Source organism: Heterodontus francisci, chromosome 24 (assembly GCF_036365525.1).
Source record: "Heterodontus francisci isolate sHetFra1 chromosome 24, sHetFra1.hap1, whole genome shotgun sequence".
NCBI lineage: Eukaryota > Metazoa > Chordata > Chondrichthyes > Heterodontiformes > Heterodontidae > Heterodontus > Heterodontus francisci.
This window is the reverse complement of record NC_090394.1, coordinates 16,605,132-16,630,529: the sequence shown is the minus strand read 5'-3', so window position 1 is coordinate 16,630,529 and position 25,398 is coordinate 16,605,132. Positions and strand designations below refer to the sequence as shown.

The 25,398-nt window shown below is 40.9% G+C and overlaps 1 protein-coding gene across 10 annotated transcripts in view; it reads right to left on the bottom strand.

The window, feature by feature from the left end:
* Positions 1-570: 570 nt before the first annotated feature.
* The window catches only part of snrnp25 (small nuclear ribonucleoprotein 25), a 46,275-nt gene continuing 21,447 nt past the window's right edge, over positions 571-25,398 (bottom strand). For 4 of the 10 annotated variants that reach the window (XM_068055721.1, XM_068055712.1, XM_068055718.1 and 1 more), the window contains exons 2-7: positions 23,317-23,506; positions 18,741-18,831; positions 17,658-17,763; positions 10,171-10,245; positions 3,020-3,080; positions 571-826 (exon numbers count right to left, since the gene is read on the bottom strand). In XM_068055721.1, coding sequence (XP_067911822.1) covers positions 3,023-3,080; positions 10,171-10,245; positions 17,658-17,763; positions 18,741-18,831; positions 23,317-23,505 — 519 coding nt within the window. In that variant the 5' untranslated portion in view covers position 23,506 and the 3' untranslated portion in view covers positions 571-826; positions 3,020-3,022. Of the gene's footprint in view, positions 827-3,019; positions 3,081-10,170; positions 10,246-17,657; positions 17,764-18,740; positions 18,832-23,316; positions 23,521-24,058; positions 24,141-24,309; positions 24,383-25,398 lie in introns of those variants that run through there. The other 6 variants (XM_068055714.1, XM_068055713.1, XM_068055722.1 and 3 more) reach the window with 5 other exon arrangements.

Below are 25,398 nucleotides of genomic sequence, written 5' to 3'. Positions count from 1 at the left end.
TGGTGTAATGACGGAGAAAAAAGACTGTAAAAAATTAAATAAAGTTATCCTGTCCCTCTCCGAACCCCCACAATGACCAAATTCATTACTTGCCCTCTCCCCCCACCCCCCCAAAACACTTACCTTGTGCTCCCGACCTTCCCCCCCCCCAAAGTTCATAAACGTTAAACTTTACCCCTTCGACCAGATACGTTTGACCCTGCTCCCCCACACCCCTCCCTGAAAATTTACCTCCTCGCCCCCTCCGCATCAGTGTTCCACCTCAGAGCCCCAGACGGGGATCAGAAGGCACAGGAGTGCCAGCCACCGGTATGAATATCACACCGGGACTAATGGCAAGAAGGGGTAAGTAATTAATTCATAAATTTTAATTAATTAACATATTTAAATTTTGATCCCGCTGCCATGCGATGGGGGGGTCGCCTCCATGAGGCCAGCATTATGGAGCCTTCCCCATGTTGAGGCCCATGGCAGGCCTTTGCCAAAGGCATTTTCCGGCCCCCCCCACTATGACCCCCAATATCGGAGGGTCTGTAAAATTCACCCCAAAAATCTCTAAAATGCACACTGAACAATTCAATAAACACTTTAATCTGCTGAAAAAACAATTCTGCCAATAGAATACTCTACATAGAATTACAAGTAGTGCAAATTCTAAGTGTTTCTTTACTTGACCTTTAAAGGTCTAATGAATGATGTAGCTCTGTGTGCTTCATGTCTTCCTTTAACAGAGTGTGATAAGGAGTTTTGTTGGAAGCAGAAAGTGGAGAACTGATATCTCTGAAGAACACAGTTTCCCTTGGACCACTGTAACAATTATGCAAATCTGGAAGGAAAAAAAACAGAAAAGCAGCTATATTAAGGTAGCTCAACTTTTTCCACTTAAAAATATAGAAATAAAAAACAAGCCTCATTGAGGGTCTTAAAACTGTAACTGGTTGGGAACTGGCAATGTGAAAATGAAGCTACAGCTACCACTGATTGTTGCAGGGATTTGAAGTATCCAGGATTTCTACTGAATTTACAGTGGTCGAATGGGAGAAACCCTGAGGAAATTCCCCCCCAGTGTGTAAATATTTCACAGAAATCCCCTGCTAAAATCACATTCAATGCCACATTTTGAAGCCTTATGACACTTTCTTTTCCGTTCACCTACTTGATACCAGTTCTACCGTGATCAGCATGTGTCAGATAATGGTACGAAGACAAAAGCAAAATACCAGCATTACATGGCGTTTAAAATAAACATTAACAAGGTAAATGAATGAGTGCCTTCTCTTTTCACCCATCTTTCTCCTTTTGAAGCTTTTTTACTCCTTCTGGAATATCCTCAGAAATATCCTCATCCAATATTCACACAGATATGTTTCTAGCATGTTTATATAGAATCACAGAAACAGACCATTCAGCCCAACTAGTCTGCGCTAGTGTTTATATTCTGCACGAGTCTCCCATTCTATCTCTCTCATCTGAGCTTTTTAGTATATTTCTATTCCCTTTTCTCTCATGTACTCATCAGTTTTCTTTTGAGAACATCTAAACTATTTGCCTCAACCAGTTCCTTTGGTAGTGAGTTCCATATTCTAATCACTCTGAGTAAAGAAATTTCTCCTGGTTTCCCTATTGGATTGTTTACTAATTATGTTGTATTTATGGCGCTTAATTTCTGAATCTTCCACAAGTGGAAGCATTCTCTCCACATCTACCTGATGAACCCATTCATAACTTCAAAAAACTCTATCAAATCTCCTCTAAGTCTTCTCTTTTTTCTAAAAAAAAAAGCTGCACCCTGTTCAATCTTTTCCGATAGCTATAATCTGTCAGTACTTCAGCATTCATATAAATCTTTTTTGTACTTTCTCCTTTTTTTTAAAAAATGGTACAGTATCCACATTTTTTACTTTTTTTCCCAATTAAAATTGTATTTCCTTGGATTTTTGTTGCCTTTTAGTTATGGAGCTTGACAACAGAAACACAATCATAATACTGTGGACATAAGGATTGAATCATTCAAAATATTTCAAATTTTGTTCAGAAGCAGATGCTAGATTTCACTGCCTGAGCAATGTTTACAATCTCCAGCTAATATCAAGCAGTTGAATACGGCAAGACTCATCTTTCCATTAGCAGTACTTTCAATAAGCTCACAGCAGGATTTCAAATAATTTTAATGGATATTTCTGTATGAATTCTGACCAATGCACACACAAAGACATTAGTAGAATTGTAAATCTGCTTCATTTCCACCATTTATTTTAAAGTGTACTTCAGTTTCAAGGTACCAACACAACAGTTGCAAGCACCTGGATTAAGTTTATTGCTTTTGGGTGTAATTATCAGATTTTGTTTCACACCAACAAAACAGATGTGAATCAAAAAGAAGAATACCACAAGAATGAAAATAGACACTTGCTGAACAACTTGGATCTGATCTCTTTGCCATTGAATTAAATTTCAATTTGAAAAACGGTGAATATCATTTTGCCATTCAATTAATGCTAAATTTGAGCCAGGCAGCATTTAAAGGACCATCACACTCCACTAGCAAGATAGGTACAGTAACCCTCATCAATTATTGCAACCCCACTGCCATCCTGACAGATTTCACACCAGGGACCTTTCTAGTCTGTATGCATCAGCCACACACTGGATAAACTCATTGAGCTACTGAGGAGTTCTCTTGAGTGTTTATGAGATCATCTCACATTAGTTAAATTATTACCTTGCAATTCACTTCCAATAATGAAGTCCACTCAGCCAGCATACAATATTGACAGCTTCAAACTGGGATTTTTCTCAGTGAAGACAATTACTGACTAACTGTGGCTATTAGCTGAGCATTCTTACTGACCTGAACTGTAGTGAATCCTTTGGGAACACTGACATGTTTGGAAAAAACATTGGCTATGAACAAGGGTTTTTGATAAATTGCATGAATAAGACATGGGGCAGACACTACACTAAAGTTTTCTCTTTTAAGTGGAAAATTAAATGCCCAGCCACTGGTAGGAATACCAACCTTTTATTTTTTACGAAGTTTCTTTATGAAGGTAACTTCATCTCGATTCCTTATACCGTAACTGCAAGTGAAAAGTTTACACTTTAGAATCAAGTAATAATTTCCTGTTCAGCAAGTTTTCCCTTCCCATGCTGGTAAGTAGGTGTATCAATTGAAGAGCCAACAGGAAACCAGGCACAGATACCATGCAGCAAATAAAGAATATGAGAAATAGGAGCAGGTTATTCAGCCCCTCAAGCCTGCCCCCCCCATTCAATAAGAATCTGTCCCAGGCCTCAACTTCTCTTTCGGGCCTGCTCTGCATAACCCTCGACTACCAGAGTTTTCAAAAATCTATCTACCTCCTCCTTAAATACATTTAATGACCTAGCCTCCACAACTCTCTGAGGTAGAGAATTCCAGAGATTCACCACCCTCTGAGAGAAGAAATTCCTTCGCATCTCAGTTTTAAATGTGTGACTCCGTATTCTGTAAGTATGTCCCCTAGTTCGAGACTTCCCCACCAATGGAAACATATTCTCAACATCTACTATGTCAAGGCCCTTAGAATCTTGTATGTTTCAACAAGATGACCTCTCATTCTTCTAAACTCCAATGAATAAAGGCCTAACCTGTTTAGCTGTTCTTGATAAGACAACCCCTTCATCCCAGGAATCAGCTTAATGAACCTTTTCTGAACTGTCTCCAATGCTAGTATATCCTTCCTTAAATACAGGGACCAAAACTGTACGCAGTACTCCAGGTGTGGCCTCACCAACACCCTGTACAGTTGTAACAAGACTTCCCTATTTTTAAACTCTAACCCCCGAGCAATAAAGGCCAAAATTCCATTTGCCCTCCTAATTACTTGCTGCACCTGCACTCTAACATTTTGTGTTTCATGTACAAGGACACCCAGATCCCTCTGTACTGCAGTATTTTGTAGCCTTTCTCCATCTAAATAATAATCTGTCTTTTTATTCTTCCGACCAAAGTGGATGACCTCACACTTTCCCACATTGAACTCCATCTGCCAAGTTTTTGCCCACTCACTTAACCTATCTATATTCCTTTGCAGATTCTTTGTGTCCTCATCATAACATGCCTTCCCACCTATTTTTGTATCGTCAGCAAATTTGGATACACTACACTCTGTTCCTTCCTCCAAGTCATTAATATAGATAGTAAATAGTTGAGGCCCTCGGACCGATCCTTGTGGCACCACACTAGATATGGCCTTCCAACCTGAAAAAGACCCATTAATCCCGACTCTCTGCCTTCTGTGTGTTGGCCAATCCTCAATCCAAGCCAACACATTACTCCCAATACCCTGAGCTCTTATTTTGTGCAATAACTTTTTATGTGGCACCTTATGAAAAACCTTCTGAAAATCCAAATACACTACATCTACCGGTTCCCCTTTATCCACTCTGCTTGTTATATCCTCAAAGAACTCTTAACAAATTTGTCAAACATGATTTCCCTTTCATAAAACCAAATTGACTCTGTTTGATTGCATTATGTTTTTCTAAATGTCCTGCTATTTCTTCCTTAATAATGGACTCTAGCATTTTCCCAATGACAGATGTTAAGCTAACTGGTCTATAGTTTTCTGCTTTCTGTCTCCCTCCTTTCTTGAATAGGGGCGTCACATTAGCGGCTTTCCAATCTGCTGGTACCCTACCGGAATCCAGTGAGTTTTGGTATATTACGACCAATACCTCCATTGTCTCTATTAAAAGCAAAATACTGCGGATGCTGGAAATCTGAAATAAAAACAAGAAATGCTGGAAACACTCAGCAGGTCTGGCAGCATCTGTGGAGAGAGAAGCAGAGTTATCGTTTCAGGTCAGTGACCCTTCTTCAGAACTGGCAAATATTAGAAATGTAAAAGGTTATAAGCAAGTAAAGTGGGGGTGGGGCAAGAGATAACAAAGGAGAAGGTGTAAATAGGACAAGGTCACAGAATAGCTGACCAGAAGGTCATGGAGCAAAGATATGTTAATGGTGTGTTGAAAGACAAAGCATTAGTATAGAAAGGGTGTTAACGGACTGAAAACTGAACAGCAGCAAGTGCAAACATGAAAAAAACTGTGGGTAAGCAAATTGAACAAACTAAGATGAAATAAAATAAAACAAACACAAAAAATATATATAAAAAGAAAAAAAATAACTGAAAATAAAAGTACATGGGGTGCCCGTCATGCTCTGAAATTACTGAACTCAATGTTCAGTCCAGCAGGCTGTAGTGTGCCTAATCGGTAAATGAGATGCTGTTCTCCGAGTTTGCGTTGATGTTCATTGGAACACTGCAGCAATCCCAGGACAGAGATGTGAGCATGAGAGCAGGGGGGAGTGTTGAAATGGCAAGCAACCAGAAGCTCGGGGTCCTGCTTGCGGACTGAGCGGAGGTGTTCCGCAAAGCGGTCACCCAGTCTGCGTTTGGTTTCCCCAATGTAGAGGAGGCCACATTGTGAGCAGCGAATACAGTATACTACATTGAAAGAGGTATAAGTAAATCGCTGCTTCACCTGAAAGGAGTGTTTGGGGCCTGGGATAGTGAGGACAGAGGAGGTAAATGGGCAGGTATTACACCTCCTGCGATTGCAGGGGAAGGTGCCATAGGAAGGGGAAGGGGATGAGGTGGTGGGGATAATGGAGGAGTGGACCAGGGTGTCACAGAGGGAATGATCCCTTCCGAATGCTGACAGAGGAAGGGAGGGAAAGACGCGTTTGGTAGTGGCATCACGCTGGAGGTGGCAGAAATGGCGGAGGATGATCCTTTGGATATGGAGGCTGATGGGGTGGAAAGTGAGGACAAGGGGAACCCTGTCACGGTTCTGGGAGGGAGGGGAAGGGGTGAGAGTAGAGGTGCGGGAAATGGGCCGGACACAGTTGAGGGCCCTGTCACCCACAGTGGGGGGGGGGAATCCTCGGTTGAGGAAAAAGGAAGACATATCAGAAGTGCTGTCATGGAAGGTAGCATCATCAGAGCAGATGCGTCGGAGACGGAGTAACTGGGAGAATGGAATGGAGTCCTTACAGGAGGCAGGGTGTGAAGAAGTGTAGTTGAGGTAGCTGTGGGAGTCGGTGGATTTATAATGGATATCAGTAGACAGCCTATCCCCAGGGATGGAGACAGAGAAGTCGAGGAAGGGAAGGGAAGTGTTGGAGATGGACCATGTAAAGATGAGAGAAGGGTGGAAATTAGAAGCAAAGTTGATAAAGTTTTCCAGTTCGGGGCGGGAGTAGGAAACGGCACCTCTACTATCTCTGCAGCCACTTCTTTTAAAATTCTTGGATGCAGGCCATCAGGTCCTGGCGACTTGTCTGCCTTTGGTCCCAGTTTGTCAAGCATCTTTTCCCTCGTGATCGAGATTGTTACAAATTTCTCCCTCCCATTTACACCTTGCTCATCTATTCTTGTTGGGATGTTTATCATGTCCTCCACTGTGAAGACCAATGCAAAATATTGGTTTAAATTATCTGCCATTTCCCTGTTATTGATTTCCCAGTCTCATTCTCTAAGGGTCCCATGCTTACTTTAGCTACTCTCTTCCTTTTTATATACCCGTAGAAGCTCTTACTGTTTGTTTTTATATTTCTTGCCAATTTACTCTCAATCAATTTTCTCCCTCTTTATTAGTTTTTTAGCCATCTGCTGCTTGTTCCTAAAAAATTCCCAATCCTCTGGCCTACCACTAGCTTTCGCCAATTTGTACGTCTTTGTTTTTGATTTGATACTCTTCTTAACTTCCTTTGTTATCCACGGGTGGTTCATCATTCTCATCGAGTCCTTCCTTCTGACCTGAATAAATGTTTGCTGAGTGTTATGAAATATCTGCTTAAAAGTCTGCCACTACTTATCTACTGACTTTCCCTTTAGTCTATTTTCTCAGCCCCCTTTAGACAACTCTTTCTTCATACCTCTGAAATTACCCTTGTTTAAGTTGAAGACACTGGTTTGAGACCAGAGTTGCTCACCCCCAAACTGAATTTGAAATTCTACCATGTTATGATTTCTTCCCCCTAGAGGATCCTTAACTACGAGATCTCTTATTAATCCTACCTCATTACATGTTACCAAATCTAAAATAGCCTGTTCCCGGGTAGGTTCTGCAACGTTTTGTTCTAAGAAACAATCCCTGATGCATGCTACAAATTCGTCTTCCATGCTGCTCTTGCCAATTTGATTTGTTCAGTCTTTATGCAGATTAAAATCACCCATGATAATTGTAGTGCCCTTCTTACAAGCCTCCATTATTTCCTGATTAATACTTGGTCCTACAGAGAAGCAACTCCTCGGGGGCCGATAGTCCACTCCCACCCGTGATTCTTTTCCTTTGCTATTCCTTATTACCACCCAAACTGATTCTACATCACGATCTGTTACACCTATATCATTACTCACAACTGCACTGATCCCTTCCTTTAATAACAAAGCTACCCCACCTCCTTTTCTTTTCTGCCTATTCTTCCGGAACATTAAATATCCTTGAACATTGAGTTTCCAGTCCTGGTCATCCTGCAACCACGTCTCTGTGATAGCTATCAATTCATATTCATTTATTTCTATTTGTGCCGTCAGCTCATCTATCTTGTTACAAATGCTAAGTGCATTCAGATAAAGAGCCTTAAGCCTTGACTTTTTCCCATTTTTACCTACTCTGGTTCTAATTTCTGCTGTACTCTTATGCTTGTATTCTCTGTCCCTTCCTGTCACACTCTGATTGCATGTAACTGTTTACAGCACAGCAGTATTGTAGCGTTGGTAGCTATGTGACAAAGTAAACTATAGACAGTAGAGCTCGCCTTAAGCCTACATCATTGAATAAATAATTGTGGGTTTTCCACCGAATCACAAATGTACTGTGAATAAAGAAGTTTGATTTTGACTCATTTCATCGAAGTTAATGGATAACATTGAAAACTAGTAATTCAATCATGTAATTAAGATAACATCCAACAACTAAAGCAAGCTCAAATAATCTATGATTGTTTTTGAAGCCTATGAATTTTCTTTCACTGTAACTCCTTACACCAATGGGAGGTCTTATTTTCATATGTGCAAAGAAGGTGGTGACAGCACCAAAAGAGTATCAGCAGTACTTTGCCAGTTCAGCTCCAAGTTCAATTTGTGCATGCATGCAGTGACATCATCAGGCAGAGATGATTGCCTGGATGCTTGTGTGGTGATGGCACTGCCCACTCAGCCATCAGCGTGATGTTTCAAACCAGCAGGCAGCTGTGTAGTCCAATTATTCTCTCTTCCTCTCGCCCAGTCTCTTCCCCCGCCCCCCCCCCCCCCCACTCTCTCCCTCTCTCTTGCCCCTATTCTCCGTCTCTTTCTCTTTCCTCCACTCTCTCCCCCACTCACCCTCCCTCTCCCTCCCCACACTCTCTCTTTGCCCCGCTCTCTTGCCTTCGCTCTCTTTGCCCTGCTCTCTCTCTCGCCCGCTGTCCCTCCCCCCCGCTCGCTCTCGCCCGCTCTCCTTCCACCCACCCCCGCTCGCTCTCCCTCTCTCTCCTTCCCCCGCTCGCTCTCCCTCTCTCTCCTTCCCCCGCTCGCTCTCTCCCACTCGCTCTCTTTCCCCCGCTCGCTCTCTCCCCGTCGCTCTCTTTCCCCCACTCTCTCTCCCTCTCTGTGTGATTATCTCTGTGAATGAAGGACTGTGATTATCGACCCCATCTTTGGTATAGGCAGCTGCCTAAGACGATACTGAGTATGATATCACAGAAACTGCACTGCATATGTGCTGGAGATGCTCCCCTTATTGTTGTGATATCAATAGATGCAGCCATTTTCTTTATATTTGTCTTAAACCCTCATTTTTGTAAGAAGAGAAAATTTAATATGATATAAGAGAACATCTGTTTGTGAAATAATTTTAGGTTTTTCTATATATTGGCTAGTGTTTCTCAATGGTCCTGTTAATTGTCTACTAAAACTGAACAGCTATGCCTTTTGAACTATGCTTAATGAGTGTTTTACTATTTTTACCTATTCCAATGGGCAAAAAGAGGAAGGTAAGCAGCACGCATGCCCTCTTGGAATTTAGTTATCTTTAAGATAACATGTCTGGCAGCTGGAGTTTGGAACAGTCAATCCTCCATGGCAGGTTCAGTAATACAAGAAGACTTGCAGCATAAGACACTACTGATGACTTTCTAGGCAGCTTGGCTCATTGATGGGACCTGATTAAACAGTCTAGTCATTGTGGACTGGAATCATTCTCACTCACTTCCAGATAGCTTTATAGCCCAATGCCCCATAAGATAGAACTTTCTTAGCATGATGATGCATTCCCCATGTCAAACATTTATGATTGCTTCATTTTCTCCCTGCTTTTTCCTGTCTTTTCTGCTTTACCCAGTCTGTTAAGAGACATCCTGTCATTTTCCTACTCTATTCTCCATCTCTTGGGAGGGTACTAGAACAAGAAAAATGAAAGACCAGATACAAAATGAGGCAATTTTAAATGGCTAGCATTTTCCCAACATTTTCTGACAACGTACTCTACACTCCTGTACTTTGTCGAGGAATTTCAACATATCTTGCAATACAAGAGGTATTTTTGCATTCTCAATGGAAGCTTGAAAACATCACCTCATTTTTCGAGCAGGCACTTTGCAGTCTTCCAGATTCAACATCGAGTTCAACAATTTCGGATCATAACCTCTACTTCCAGTTTTTTTTCAGACAGCAGCTGTTGGTAATGATTCTGCGATTCCCAATTACACCTGCTCTAGACCTATCCCTTGTTTCTTTACTTGCCCCATTGCCACTCCCTTTTGCCTTGCACAATCATCTTTTTTGTCATTTAATCATTCCTGCCCTTCACCCTACCACAGACCTTCCCTTTTGTTCTTTCCTTCCCCTTCACCGCCCCCCCCCCTCCTCATTTTACTGCCCCCTCATCTCTCTCCACAGATGCTGCCTGACCTACGGAGTATTTTCAGCATTATCTATTTTTATTTCAAATTTCCAACGTCTGCAGTATTTTCCTTTTGCATTCTTGTCTTCTCTGAGACTTTTGGCAACACCTTGACATACATTTCTCCTTTTTTATCAAATGACTTTTGGAAAGATATGTGCATTTTTAAAGTTTTATTAAAACATTAATATAAAGCCACTCATTGGTGATTGGGACCATAAACTTGTTAATACTTACTCTTTCAGTTTCATTTTGTCATCAGTCAGTTTCTCTCCATTATATGTCAGATGGTAGGTCCGCCAGATATATTTCCTATAAGTGTCCATTAAGGAAAATATCAAAAAAGAAAACCTTGTAATTCACACTGTAACATTACACAGAATTGATCCCATTCACCTTTTCCTCTGCACCATGACACAGTCATATTTTACTCTAACACCTACAAAAATAACTAATTTTTCATGTTAAATTATTTATAAATAGAACAGAAATGGAATTGGATAAATACTTTAAGGGGAAAAAAATCAGGACTATGAGGAAGAGAGCAGGTAGGTGATCATAGTCTCATAAGGTTTAAGTTAGCTATAGAAAAGGACAAGGATCAATCCAGAGTAAAAACTAATTAGGGGAGGGCCAATTTCAACAGGGTACTAACAGATCTGGCCCTGGTAAATTGGAATCAAAGAGGGGCAGGCAAAACTGTATTGGAACAAATAGGCTGCCTTTAAAGAGGAGACAGTTCGGGTTCAGTTGAGGTACATTCCCACAAGGGGGAAAGGTAGGGCCAACAAAGCCCTGGATTATGAAATAGATAGCAAGATGAAGCACAAAAAGGGTGCATATAACAGATGTCAGGTTGATAATACAAGTGAAAACCAGGCCTTAATATATAAAGTTCAGAGGGGACGTGAGAAAAGAAATAAGAGAAGCAAAGAGTAGGAGGACAGACTGGCAGCAGACATAAAAGGGAATTCAAAAGTCTTCTATGGTAAAAGGAGGAATGGGCTGATTAGGAACCAAAAAGGGGAACTGAGGCTTGGAGGCTGAGGTGCTAAATGGGTAATAAAAGCAAAATACTGTGGATTCTGGAAATCTAAAATAAAAACATAAAGTTTTGGAAATACACAGCAGGTCTGACAGCATCTGTGGAGAGAGAAACAGAGTTAATGTTTCATATCAATTACCTTTCGTCAGTTCTGAAAGGTCACTGACCTGAAATGTTAACTCTGTTTCTCGCTTCACAAATGCTGCCAGACTTGCTGTGTATTTCTAGCACTTTCTGTTTTTATACAAAATGAGTACTTTAGTTTTAGTTTTAGAGATACAGCACTGAAACAGGCCCTTCGGCCCACCGAGTCTGTGCCGACCATCAACCACCCATTTATACTAATCCTACACTAATCCCATATTCCTACCACATCCCCACCTGTCCCTACCACCTACCTATACTAGGGGCAATTTATAATGGCCAATTTACCTACCAACCTGCAAGTCTTTTGGCTTGTGGGAGGAAACCGGAGCACCCGGTGAAAACCCACGCAGACACAGGGAGAACTTACAAACTCCACACAGGCAGTACCCAGAATTGAACCCGGGTCGCTGGAGCTGTCAGGCTGCGGTGCTAACCACTGCGCCGCCCTACTTTGCATCTGCCTTTACCAAGGAAGAAGGTGCTATCATTGTGAAAGAGGGGGGAAGGTTGAATGGGCTAAAAATTGATAAAATGCAGGAATTAGAAAGACTTGCTGTACTTAAAAGTTGATAAGTCACTAGGACCCAATCAGATGCATCAAAGGTTACAGAGGGAAGTAACGGTGAAAATTGAGGAGGCACTGGCCGTTCTCTTCCAATCCTCCTTAGATACAGGGATGGTGTCAGAGGACAGGAGAATTGCAAATGTTACACCCTTGTTCAAAAAAGTGTGTAAGGGTAAACAGAGCAACTACTGACCAGTCAGTTTAACCTTGGTGGTGGGAAAGCTTTTAGAAATGATAATCCAGGACAAAATTAATAGTCACTTGACAAATGTGAATTAATTAAAGTAAGCCAGCATGGATCTGGTAAGAGCAAATTGTGTTTAACTTGATTGAGTTTTTTGATGAGGTAACAGAGAGGGTTGATGAGGGTAATGCGGTTGACATGTTTAATCAACACTTTTTTGGAGGTCTATGTACAAGTGCCACATAGGCTTCTCAGCAAAGTTATGGCCCATGGAATAAAAGGGCCAGTGGCAGCATGGATATGAAGTGAGCTGAGTGACAGGAAACAGACGGTAATGGTGAGTAGTCGTTTTGCGGACTGGAGGAAGGTATACAGTGGGGTTCCCCTGGGGTTGGTTTTGGGACCACTGCATTTCTTGATCTATATTTATGACCTAGACTTATGTGTGCAAGGTACAATTTCAAAATGTGTGGATGACACAAAACTTGGAAATATCATGAACTGTGAGGAAGATAGTGATAGACTTCAAGAGGACATAGGCTGGTGGAATGGGCGGAAAGGTGGCAGATGGAGTTCAATGCAGAGAAATGTGAAGTGATATATTTTGGTAGGAAGAATGAGGAAAGGCAATATAAAACAAAGGATACAATTCTAAAGGAGGTGCAGGAGTAGAGGGTCCTGGGGGTACATGTGCAAAAATTGGTGAAGGTAGCAGATCAGGTTGAGAAAGTAGTTAATAAGGCCAATGGGATCCTGGGCTTTATACATAGAAGCATAGAGTACAAAAGCAAGGAAGTTATGCTGTACCTTTATAAAACTCTGGTTCAACCTCAGCTAGAGTATTATGTCCCATTCTGGACAGACACAAAATATTTGTTCAATGCCTCTGCCTCGAAGGGACCAACATCTACTTTAGCTACTCTCTTCCTTTTTATGTACTTATAAAAGCTCTTACAATCTGTTTTTATATTGCTGGCTAGTTTACTCTCATTTTTTCCCCCTTTTTTCATCAACTTTTTGGTGGCCTTTTGCTGGTTTCTAAAACACTCCCAATCCTCAGACTTGCTACTATTTTTTGCAACATTGTAAGCCTCTTTTTTTAGTCTAATACCATCCTTAACTTCCTGAGTGAACCACAGATGGGTCTTTCTTGACAAGGTTTTGTTTTTGAACAGAAATTTACTTTTGTTGAACCCTTTGAATTGTTTCTTTAAATGTTTCCCACTGTTCATTTACCACCATACCTTCCAGTCTATTTACCCAATTAACCTTAGCCAGTTCTCCCCTCATACCTTTGTAATTGGCTTTGTTTAAGATTCTTGTTTGTGATTGAAACGTGTCACTTTCAAACTTAACATGAAATTCAATGTCTTTACACCCTTTCTTGAATAAGGCTGTCACATGTATCTAAGGAAGATTAGAAAACTTAGCAAGCCCTTCTGCTATTTGTAACCCCAGTTCCCTTAGCAACCTGGGATGCAAGCCATCCGGACCAGGTGGTTTATCCACTCTAAGCATAGCCTGCCTTTCCAGTACATCCTGCCTATCAATTTTCACCCCATCCATTACCTCTACTATCTCCACTTCTACTGATAATTTGTCAGCATCCTCTTCCTCAGTAAACACCGATACAAAGTACTCATTAAGTATTCCAGCCTTGCCCTGTGCTTCTAAGCATATATCACCTTCTTTGTCCCTAATAGACCCCACCTCTTACTACCCACTTACTATTTACATGCCGGTAGAAGGATTTTGGGTTCCCTTTTATGTTAACTACCATTCTATTCTCATATTCTCCCTGCCAGTCCTATGTTCCTCTTCACCTCCCCTCTCAACTTATTGTATGTGGCCTGGTTCTCACTTGAAGAATTCAACTGACATGCATCATAGACCCTTTTTCTTTGTTTCATCATATTCTCTATCTCCCTCATCATCCAAGGAGCCCTGGCTTTAGTTCCTCTAGCTTCCCCCCTTGTTGGAATGTACCTAGCCTGTACCTGAAACATCTCCTCCCTAAAGATCACTCATTATTCCGTTCCAGTTTTCCCTCTCAATCTTTGATTCTATTTTACTAGATCTCCTCTCATCCCATTGAAGTTAGCGCTCTTCCAATTTAGAAGCTCTACTTCAGATTGTGCCTTGCTTTTTTCCATTGCTAATCCAAACCTTATGATACGATGATCACTCTTACCCAAGTGTTTCCCATAGACACTTGGTCCACTTGGCCTGCCTCATTCCCCAGTACCAGATCCTTCCCAGTTGGACTGAGAACATACTGGTCAAGGAACTTCTCCTAAACACATTTCAGAAATTCTTACCTCTCCTTACCCTTTATTCTAATATTATCCCAAACAATATTTGGATAATTAAAGTCCTCAAAATCACCACTCTATAGTTCTTGCACATCTGTGATTTCCCTGCAGATTTTCTCCTCTATATCTCTCTCTCACTATTTGGACGCCTATAGAATACCCCCAGTAGCATGATCATATCCTTTTTGCTTCTCAACTCTAACCAAATGGATTCTGTCCTTGCCCCTTCAAGGACATCCTTTCTTCCCAACACTAATGTCTTCCCTAATCAGTACTGCCACCCCACCTCCCTTTTATCCTTCTCCATCATTTCTGAACACTTGCATCCTTGAATTTTAAGCGCCCGGTTCTCACCATTTTCAAGCCACCTTTCTGTCATTGCCACTACATCATATTCCCACAAGGCTATTTGTGCTTGAAACTCACCAATTCTATTCAATGCAATTTGTGTCTTTGTAGTTCTCCTAGTTCTTCTTAGTCTGCTATCTAATATGATACTACTGCCTTCTCTACTACAATCCAACACACTCACTCCTTTATGCACATTATTTCTCTTTTCTACTTCTATATGCTGGTGCCCATCCACCTGCCAATTTAGTTTAAACCCTCACCAACCACACTAGTGAACCTACTCACAAGGACATTGGTCCCAGCCCTACTAAAGTGCAACCCATCCCTTTTGAACAGGTGCCTCCTGCCCCAGATTTGGGTCCAATGCCACACGAATGCCCTCCCTCCTGCCCCAGATTTGGGTCCAATGCCACACGAATGCCCTCCCTCCTGCACCAAGCCTCAAGCCACAAACTGATTCTCCCTATCTTCCTATTTCTATTCTCGCTAGCATGTGGCACTGGGAGCTCCTACTTTTTAAAACTTCCTCCCTAGCTCCTGAAAGTCTGACAGTAGGACCTCAATATCTGCCCTCTCCATGCCATTGGCACCAGTGTGCACCACAACTTCTGGCTCACTCCCTTCCCCCTGCATTATATTCTGCACCCTCTCTGTGATGTCCCTTTACCCTGGCACCAGGGAGGCAACACACCATGCGAAACTCAAGTATGTGACTGCAGAAACATCTGTCCATCCCCCTAATTATCAACTCTCCTATGACAGCTGCATTGCCACACTTTGCTGTGCAGTCATTTGCCCGCAGTGCCGGGGATTTGCTTTAATCTGCGTTCCCCCGAAGTGATGTCACCCTCACTGAATCACAGCACTGAAAATTGATTTGTGAGTGTCACACTCCCAATGGATTCTTGCACTGCTTGTCTGCCTTCCGAACTACTCACTCTGCTCTTGAACTCTGTGGCTGCAGGGTAACCACCTCCTGTAAGGCCTGACCAATAAAACTTTCAGATTCCCATATGCACTGTAATGACACCAGTCACTCTCGAGTTTAAAAACCCTGAGCCTAAACTTGAGCAGCTAGAAGCATTTCTTAAACATGTGGTTGTCCACAATACACAAAATGTCTGGAGTTCTTAAATAGCACAGGATGTGCATGCAACAGGGGCCAGTTGCCTTCCATTTCCAGAAGTTGAACAACTACTTAGTGTAAAAAGGCAGCTTAAGGCTTGAAACTTTGCTCATTGTTTTTAGTTTCCAGAATTTATTTCTGTTTGAAATAATAATAGAAAAGATGCAAGCACAAATTTACTGGCATTTTTCCAGGATGAGCAGCTATAGTTATGAACAGAAACAAAGTCAGGACATTTTTCCAATATACTCATTATGATACAGTAACACAAAAACACAAATGTCAGAATTAAAAGGACTAGAAAAGATTTGCTTACAGGTAATGTGGGATTCTTTCGTACAAACTGCTGCTAAAGCCAAGTCCATGAATTATTTTAAAAGGAATCAGAAAGTTGGTTGACAAAAAGGAACATTAAGGTTTATGTGGAACCAGCAGGAGTGTGGGATTAGACAAATGTGTTCTTATGGAATATATAGAAAGAGACTATTCCCAGCATTTGAGGGGTCTAGAGCAAGGGTGTATAGACATGTGATTAAATGTAAGAGATTTAGCAGAGAAAGCAGGATAATCCTTTTTATATTACAGTTGGCAATTGAAAGCGAGACCAGGTCAACATTTAAGAATAGTTCTAATAGATGTTTGCAGGAAAGGGGAATAAAGGGATATGAGAACAGAATGGATGAATGGGATTAGGACAGGCGGAGGCAGTTATGGTCTCCTTATCTGAGTAAGTATGTTCTTGCTATAGAGGGAGTGCAGCAAAGCTTTACCAGACTCAGAACCAGGGGTCATAGTCTAAGAATACAGGGTAAACCTTTCAGGACTGAGATGAGAGAAATTTCTTCAGTGGGTGGGGGGGGGGGGGGGGGGGGGGTGGGGGGGGGGCGGGGGAGCGGAGCGGCCAGATAGAGCAGCAAGAAGGGGGAGCGGAGCGGCCGGAGAGAACAGCGAGGGGGGAGCGGAGCGGCCGGCGAGAGCAGTGATGGGGGGGGTGGAGCTTGACGCATGGGTGACGCATGCGTTGCATTGCTATACGCGTAAAGCGCATGCGTAGAGGCTGAACAGGTGCGTTGCCCGAAGATGCACACGTCACGCGATGACGTCATCAACCAGTCCTGGTAAGTCGGAACGCAACACACGCGCAGACAGCAGGAGCACGACTGCGCATGTGCACACCTTGGCGCAGCCTGATGACGTCAGTGGCCGGCTGCGTTGTCAGGAATCACTTTGTTATTTGAGCAGCGCCATCTTTAGTCCTGGAGGCTGCCTGAACGTCGCAGACTGCGACATTTTAATGGAAGAGGTTGCATATGTGCATGTGCCAGTACAGTGCCACCTAGTGGTTGTGTTGAGTCAGCAAACGCAGCTTTTTTTAAAAGTCATTTTTAGTTATTTAAAATGTGGTCACTCAAGTGGCGGACCAGACAACTAAAACTACTTAATTTTTGTGATAAACCTATTTTAATTGTATTAATGAAACTGCATCAATTTACCACTCTTAAATATAGCATAAAATATTTTTTAAGCCAAATTTTAAAAATATGTTCTAAAATGCTGTTGTCAGAAATGCTAAAGTCCTGGTTCATGCCAGATTTACGTTCAGCAATACACACATATATCCGAGTGGAAACATGAAAGAAAAAAAAGCACTTTCAAAACTAGCACAATTTTGGTTACAATTTGCATCCGGATCATCAACTGTATCCAAAGCAGAAACTCTACCACGTCATAGTTACAGCACTGAACCATTAAATATCGCCACTGTTCAGTATATTATCCTCACATATTGTTAAATGAAATACGATATATTTTGTTCTTGTCTATTCCAGGCAGATTCGCACGGTAATAGTTAAATAAATACTAAACATTGAAAAACTTCAGCCTCGGCTTAAAGGATTAACAGATCATTAATTTCATTTCAACCTGTCCTCAATGGTATGATTAGATGCGCTACCTTAAAAAAATTAACACAATGAATATCAAACATAATTTACCAACTAATGTACTGTGTTCCTCCTTCGCGTTCTTGCTTCAGTTGCACATATCTCTGAATGGCTTTTTTCAGATCCAGAACAGTGTCATTTTGAATCACAACAACAGCTGAAGAGAAATAGCATTTAATTGTGGAGCTGCATAAAAGGCAGATTTTTACAGCATAGCTTACTGGCACAAAACATAGAAACCCGATGGCTGCATTCGCCCTCTGAATGTACCTAGGTGTGGTGGTAGCTGAAAGGCTCCAACAGACTCCTCTCTTTTGTGCTGGTGCTGGGTGGCTACTGATGAGGCTTCAGTATGATAGACTTCATAGCAGGCAATCCCTTCTATCTCTTTCCTCCTTGTGAGAGGTATTAATGGAGTTAAGGATGAATTGGCAAATAGAAACTAATCTCTTTTTTATTCATTCACAGGATGTGGGCAGTGCTGCCAAGGTTAACATTTATTGCCCATCCCTTGACAACTGAGTGGCTTGCTAGGCTGTTTCAGAGGGCAGTTAAGAGTCAACCACATTGCTGTGGGTCTCAAGTCGCATATGCTATACTTCTGAAAGCCAGATGGTGAAAGACAGAACTGGAGCCAACCTTTACACATTTCTATATTTATTTACAGAGTTACACATTACAAGCATATACCTCCCAACCCAACAACCACAGTTTCAGTCTGTATCTATTTATAAGGATTCAAGTAAACCACCAGTTAATGCCCAACACCTTCATACAATTTAACACAATTAATATACAATTAACATATAGACCAGACCGGGTAAAGACAGCATATTTCCTCCCCTAAAGGATATTAGTGAACCTGCTGGCTTTTTACAATACAGTAATTTCATAGTCACCACTAGGATACTAATTTTCTCTCCTCTTAATGAGCTCTCTAGACTTCACTCATGACTAGAATCTCATCCTCAAATTATCAGAAAAGATTTAATAGTCACAAACAAGATAGTCAGATATGCTGAATGAGTGAGGACTGTAGGTTTCATAAGAAGGTTGCATTATATATGGAACTAACACAATCTAACATTTCAGAGACAACTGTAATGATGAAAATCTGAAAAAAATTGCACTTACGCATAATTTCACCATCTCCTTTCTTCACTTTGACAGTCATTGCCTGGCCATACTCGAGAGCTACTTGAGAATTTATCTCTTCCAAAGTAACCTGAATAAAAACAAAATGAGTACAGGTAAATAAAAGCAAAATACTGCAGATGCTGGAAATCTGAAATAAAAACAAGAAATGCTGGAACTACTCAGCAGGTCTGGCAGCATCTGTGGAGAGAGAAGCAGAGTTAACGTTTCAGGTCAGTTCTGAAGAAGGGTCACTGGCCTGAAACGTTAATTCTGCTTCTCTCTCCACAGATGCTGCCAGACCTGCTGAGTAGTTCCAGCATTTCTTGTGAGTACAGGTAAAGTTCAATTGTATCCGCACAGTCACAATCTGCATTTTTTGACTGGTTTTCCATGAAAAGGATTGGGGGCAAAAGTTATTTTTAATATTGTGTTTTTAAAAGCACTGCACATTCAGACATATTGTAAAAAGGTGGATGATCAGTAATTAAGTTGCTAATGAGATAGTGTTGATGGTGTTTCCTCATAGAATGTGAAATAATTTGCAAGACTGCCTCAGCCAACACCTCACAACCAATTTCAATGAAAAGTATTTGTTTCTACTTTCTGCCTGTAAACACAAAGAGATAAAACAATGTTACTGGGACATAGGCTGGCAAGGGGAAGATTTTTGAAATGGGAAAGCTGTGAAGGCAATTACATTTTAAGACAGCTACAAGAAATTACAAGAAAAGCTACAAGACTAAGAGGACAGAAATACTGTAGCAAGTTAGAAATGATCTACTTGAGTCACGTCAGACGACATTGTGATATGGGGAAGCAAGGCATCTTCTTTATTTGTGAGGATGTTTTACTGTTTGAATTAAGTGCATCTGATCTGACATTCTGCATGATCATCGTACTGTGAATTAAAGCAGCTCATAGGTTCATAGGCCTCATCTCACTAAATGTTTCCAGGACAATTGAAGTAGACATGTAAAAGAAGCAAACATGTAGATCAGGTCACAAGGAGACGATATCATTCCAACCTTAAGTTACACTATTGTACCAATAGATATTGGGTAGTTCAATAAAAGTAGGATGCTCAGAGTTCTTACAGGAACGGTCCACATCACTAAACCCACAGAAGACCTGTGTCTACAGCAGACCTGAATTTGTAATATGCATCTTTAAACACAGCTGAAAAAAAACAATGACGAAATGGACAATTGGTCTGGAATCATAGCATTTTATAGCACAACAGGAGGCCATTCGGCCCATTGTACCTATGCCATTCTTTGAAAGAGCTGTCTAATTCTGTCCTACACCCCAGCTCTTTCCCCATAATCCTGTAAACCAGTTCTCTTCAAATAGATGGCCAATTATCTTTTGAGAGTTTCTATGGGTTTCTATGGAATCTGATTCCATCATCCTGTCAGGTACTGCATTCCAGATCATACCACCACCCTGTGCGAAATACTTTCTCCTCATTTCCCCTCTAGCTCTTTTGCCAATTATCTTAAATCTATGACCATTAGTTACTGACCCTCTTGCCAGAGATAAAAGTTTATTTCTACTTGCTTGCAATCCCTCATAATTTTGAATACCTCTATTAGCTCCCCCTTTAACTTTCTCTGCTCAAAAGAGAACAATCGCATTTTCTCCAATCTCTCCACATAGCTGAAGTCCTCCATCACTGGTATCATCATTGTAAACCTCCACTGTACCCTCATCAAGGCCTTGACACCCTTCCTAATGTGTGCTGCCCAGAGTTGTATGCAATTCTCCAACTGGCACCAAACCAGTTATTTGTAAAAGGTTTAGCATGAGTTCCTCCTTTTGTATTTAATACCCCTATTCACAAAACCAATTAGCCCATATGCTTTCTTCATCGTTTTAAGGTTTTGTGAATATATACTCCAGGCCCTCTGCTCATGCAACCCCTCAAAATAATACAATTTAGCTTATACTGCCTCTGCATGTTGTTCCTCCCAAAGTGCATCAGTTCACACATCCACATTAAATTGCATCTGCTAAGTGTCTGCCCATTTCATCAAGCTATGTTCTCCTGAAGTCTGCTACTCTCCTGCTCAGTATTTACTACCTCGACAAGTTTTGTATCATCTGCAAACTTTGCAATTGTACTCCCTATTCCCAAGTCCAGGTCATCTATATATGAGAAAATCAATGGTCCGAATATTGATACCTGAAGGCCCCTAACTGAATACTACTCTCCAGTCAGAAAAACATTGCTCATTACTACTCTCTTTCACATATCCCTTAGCTAATTATATACCCAAGTTACCACAGTACCTTTAATACCATGCACTTCTATTTTCCGAATAAGTCTGTTATTAAGGACCTTCCTGGCCCGAGTATGTCCCAGCTACTCACTAAACGAGTTAATTGATTCATCAGGGAAAATACATAAATAAAACTGTTGGAGTGAATGTTTATTCTGTGAATGGAGTGAACTAGAAAACTGGGGAGAAACTGCGATATGTAGGTTCTAGAAGCACCTTTATAATTGGAATGGATTAGATATTCAATATCTTCACATACAGCATTCTATTTTTAAAACATGAGTACATGGACTTTTGTGTATATTTAAATTCAAGAGAAACCTATTTGTCCACTATGATAGTTTTTGTTGGGGGGGGATGTGGGTATGATATAGCATGTGATGGCACTTGAGGATACTTCCAGGCAGTTCCCATCAGGTGCTACTTGGTCAAAGAAGATGCAAGTCAGAAACTATGTTCATGCTGACTATTATGACTTGATGTTGGCAGGAGGTATATTTTATTTAGTGGTACTTTCGCAAGTTTATTTTAAGCTGTATGTGCTAGTTCTTTTGAGGTGGGGGTGGCAGAAGAGGTCAGTTGTACATAGTAGCATTTAGTTTTTTCTCCTATTGTTGATGTTCCAGATGCCAGGGATACAACTAACCCTGTTAACATCAAGAATTGTTAAGATTTACTTTCAGCTGCTGCTAGTAGCAACAGTTCGGGTTCTTAGCTACAAGGAGAAGATTATTTAATCCACATCCAACATATGCCAATGTGGCTCACATACATTCCACGTCATTGCACATTTTACTTAGCTTTAGAATTTCTAAAATCAGGTGAAAGTATAATGTAGGTCAAGTTAGCTCCACCCATATTCGAAATTACTTATTATAAATATTGATAAATTAATGCAGGCCTTGTACCCTGCACTCCTAATTCAAAGAGACAGCATATCATGCTATATTCATAAACCTCAAGCATGTTAAACAGTTAAGAAAAGTAAGGGATTAGAAAAGTTCACTGCACTTTGGAGCTCAATCCTGCAATACACAAACTTGCTAAATAGCATCTAATTGTAAGTTAAATAGCCTCAATAATTTTCCCTTTATTACCTCATGTTTACCATTTTCTACTCTTTTAATCAGGTCATCTTAGCCATGTTTTTTCCAGACTGCAAAGCCTAAGTATATTATGATCAGTCATGTTGATCTTTTCTTCACCTTTTCTAATGCTGGTGCAACTTAGTTGTGAGGCAAAAATAGAGATTTAGATTTTTTAGATTTAGAGATACAGCACTGAAACAGGCCCTTCGGCCCACTGAGTCTGTGCCGACCATTAACCACCCATTTATACTAATCCTGCACTAATCCCATATTCCTACCACATCCTCACCTGTCCCTATATTCCCCTACCACCTACCTATACTAGGGACAATTTATAATGGCCAATTTACCTATCAACCTGCAAGTCTTTTGGCTGTGGGAGGAAACCGGAGCACCCTGAGGAAACCCACGCAGACACAGGGAGAACTTGCAAACTCCACACAGGCAGTACCCAGAATTGAACCCGGGTCGCTGGAGCTGTCAGGCTGCGGTGCTAACCACTGCGCCACTGTGCCGCCCACAATCTATTGGAGAAGTATGAGAATTTGCTAAATCTGGGTTAAAGGAATATTAGCAGTACAAAGAAAATCCAGGAGGTGAATGCCAAAGATACCAAGCACAAAGTTCTTCTGTTTTGATAAAAAAGAGCAATTAGAAAGAAAGTTAGAAAAGTGGCAGCAATGTTAACTCCTTTGTTTTGTCTTGCAGGCTTTATAATGTTTCCTATTTTAATGACTTATTCAACGATTTTGGAGAATGCTCAACACCATTGTTTTAAAAGCGTTCCATCTTTCACAACTGAGAGTTTTTAATCATGTTTCTCAGTTGCATTTTTTAAAAAGTTTTTCCTTACTTCTTTTGAAGGTTAACTTTTTAAATTCATATACATATATTGTATCATGATCTCTATTGGAGCTGATCTTTAAATATAATATGATTACTAGTTCATACTGAAGTTCCACTGAACATCTGTTTTGCAATGCTTAATTAGAACCATTTTGATCAGATTATACCAATGGTTTCTATGCTTAAAGATTTCAGGCACAAAGACACTTTGCTGCAGTTCTGATGTACCAGAATAAGATTTCCATTGATCAAGCAGTGGGTTACCTTCATATATATTAAAAATTATCACTGAATAAAACGTGCTTATTATATATGTACAAATGTTAGGATTAGTTTTTGGTTCATTTTAAGCCTACACACCTGAACAGGCAGATCGCACAGCAAAGGATCCTGAACTATCATGGCCAGACCTTCCTGAAAGAGGTCCAAGATTTCTGCATGTGATAACTCTTCCTCCTCTTCTACAGCTTTTTCTTGATTATCTATTGCAAAGTTTCCTTCCTCCTTAATGCTGATGGATGGCAATTCCTGTTTAATGTCTTCAGTCATCCTAAATCAGTAAATCTTTAATTGAGATTGGAACAGTGTCTTAACAAAGTCAACATTTTTGGATATAACCTTCAAGTAATATTTCACAACCACACAATACAATTTAATTCTTACACATATCAAAAGGAATATTTTAACTCCATAAAAATTTATGCTATACAGTAATTAAAAATGATGATTAACTCAGTAACTGTTTCCTCTTATCACAGAGGCCAAGTCTTCAGCCAATTCCATTCATCCCACATTACATCTAAAAATGGCTGAATGCAATGGACACAACAAAGGCCACAAACTTCAACAATATCCCACTTGCAGACCCAGGCTCCAGAACTAGCAAAACTGTTCCAGTGCAACTACAACACTGGAATCTACCCAGGAACATGCAAAATAGTCTTGTTTTAAAAAAAGATGGAATTTTAAACCACATGCCAAAAGGATAATTCCCAGCTCTTTCCATCTAAACCATCACACAACAAACAGTAAATCATCATCTTGGAGACAGGCTGGACCGTGACCCAAATCCTGAATATCTAGGTATTATATTTGATCTTACCTTAACTTTGAAGGAACATCAACCATCACCTCATTGAAATTAAGCCAAGAAACAACTGGATCAGCAAACCATCTGGTTCGATCTAGGGAGCCAACATGCAGTCACTAATTCTCTGGTTTGCCTTGTATTAATCTGTGGCACAGTGGGGCTCTGCTCTTCTCATAAAGGACTAGTAGACATTCAGCTGATGAAACTGCATATATTAGCAGGTACTACAAGACCAACCAACATGGCCTGACAGCTGATCTTACCCAATATTGCTCCTTGCAGAATGTCGCCTTGCAGAATCTGCTCTTCAAGGTACAAGACATGCTACATCTACTCCTGTTGAAAGATATGTTTAATCTACTGAGAAACTTGAGACAATTCCTCTAAGGAATATAGATGTCACCCCTAGGTGGCTACAACAATCTTTAAAAATAATGTTTTTCTAGTGGCAGATCCTGGTTTTGACCTTCCACACCACGGTTCAACTGCTTCAGTTATAGAAGGGTCACATGTGCTGCAAATGATAACAGGGGGCCTTTATGACTCCTTCATTTGCCATTGTGGCCAGTTAGAAAATACAAGCCACATACTTGCAGGCCCATCAGCAAGGGTTTCCTGATTCCCTAATGGAACTGCACAACAGCCTTCACTCTGCTATTTAATGGTTAAAACACAGACTAGCTAGCATGACTTGACAGTCAACCTAAATGCAATGGCAATAAATAAAAATTAACTATTCTTCCCCACTTGGTAAATGCCTCAACTTCTACCACCTTGCTCCATCATTTTTTTAGCCTCCGTCCTGTTGGACATCTTGCTATATGAATGCAATGTAGAGAGAAGAACTGGCATTACTAGCTGGTGTGGTCAACCTAAAACATGGGGGGCAAGAAGTGCTTCTGTCAGTGTCATAGAGTTATTAGCATAGGAGGCCAGTTGGCCCATCAAGTCCATGCCAGCTCTCTGTAGAGCAATCCATTAAGTCCATTCTCCTCCTCTATCCCCACAGCCCTGCAATTTTATTTCCTCAAGTGCCCATCCAATTTCCTTTTGAAATCATCATCTCCACTTCTACTATCCTCGTAGGCAGCGATTTCCAGATCATTACCACTCACTACATAAAAATTCTTCCTCACATCCCCTTTGCATCTCTTGCCCAAAACCTCAAATCTGTGTCTCCTAGTCCTTGTACCATCAACTTTGACCATCATATCTAAACCTGTCATAATCTTGCTCACCCCTCCCCTCAATCTCCTTTGCTCCAAGGCGAACAACCCAGCTTCTCTAACCTAACCTTGTAGCTAAAATCCCTCTTCCCTAGAATCACTCTAGTATAAATCGCCTCTGCACCA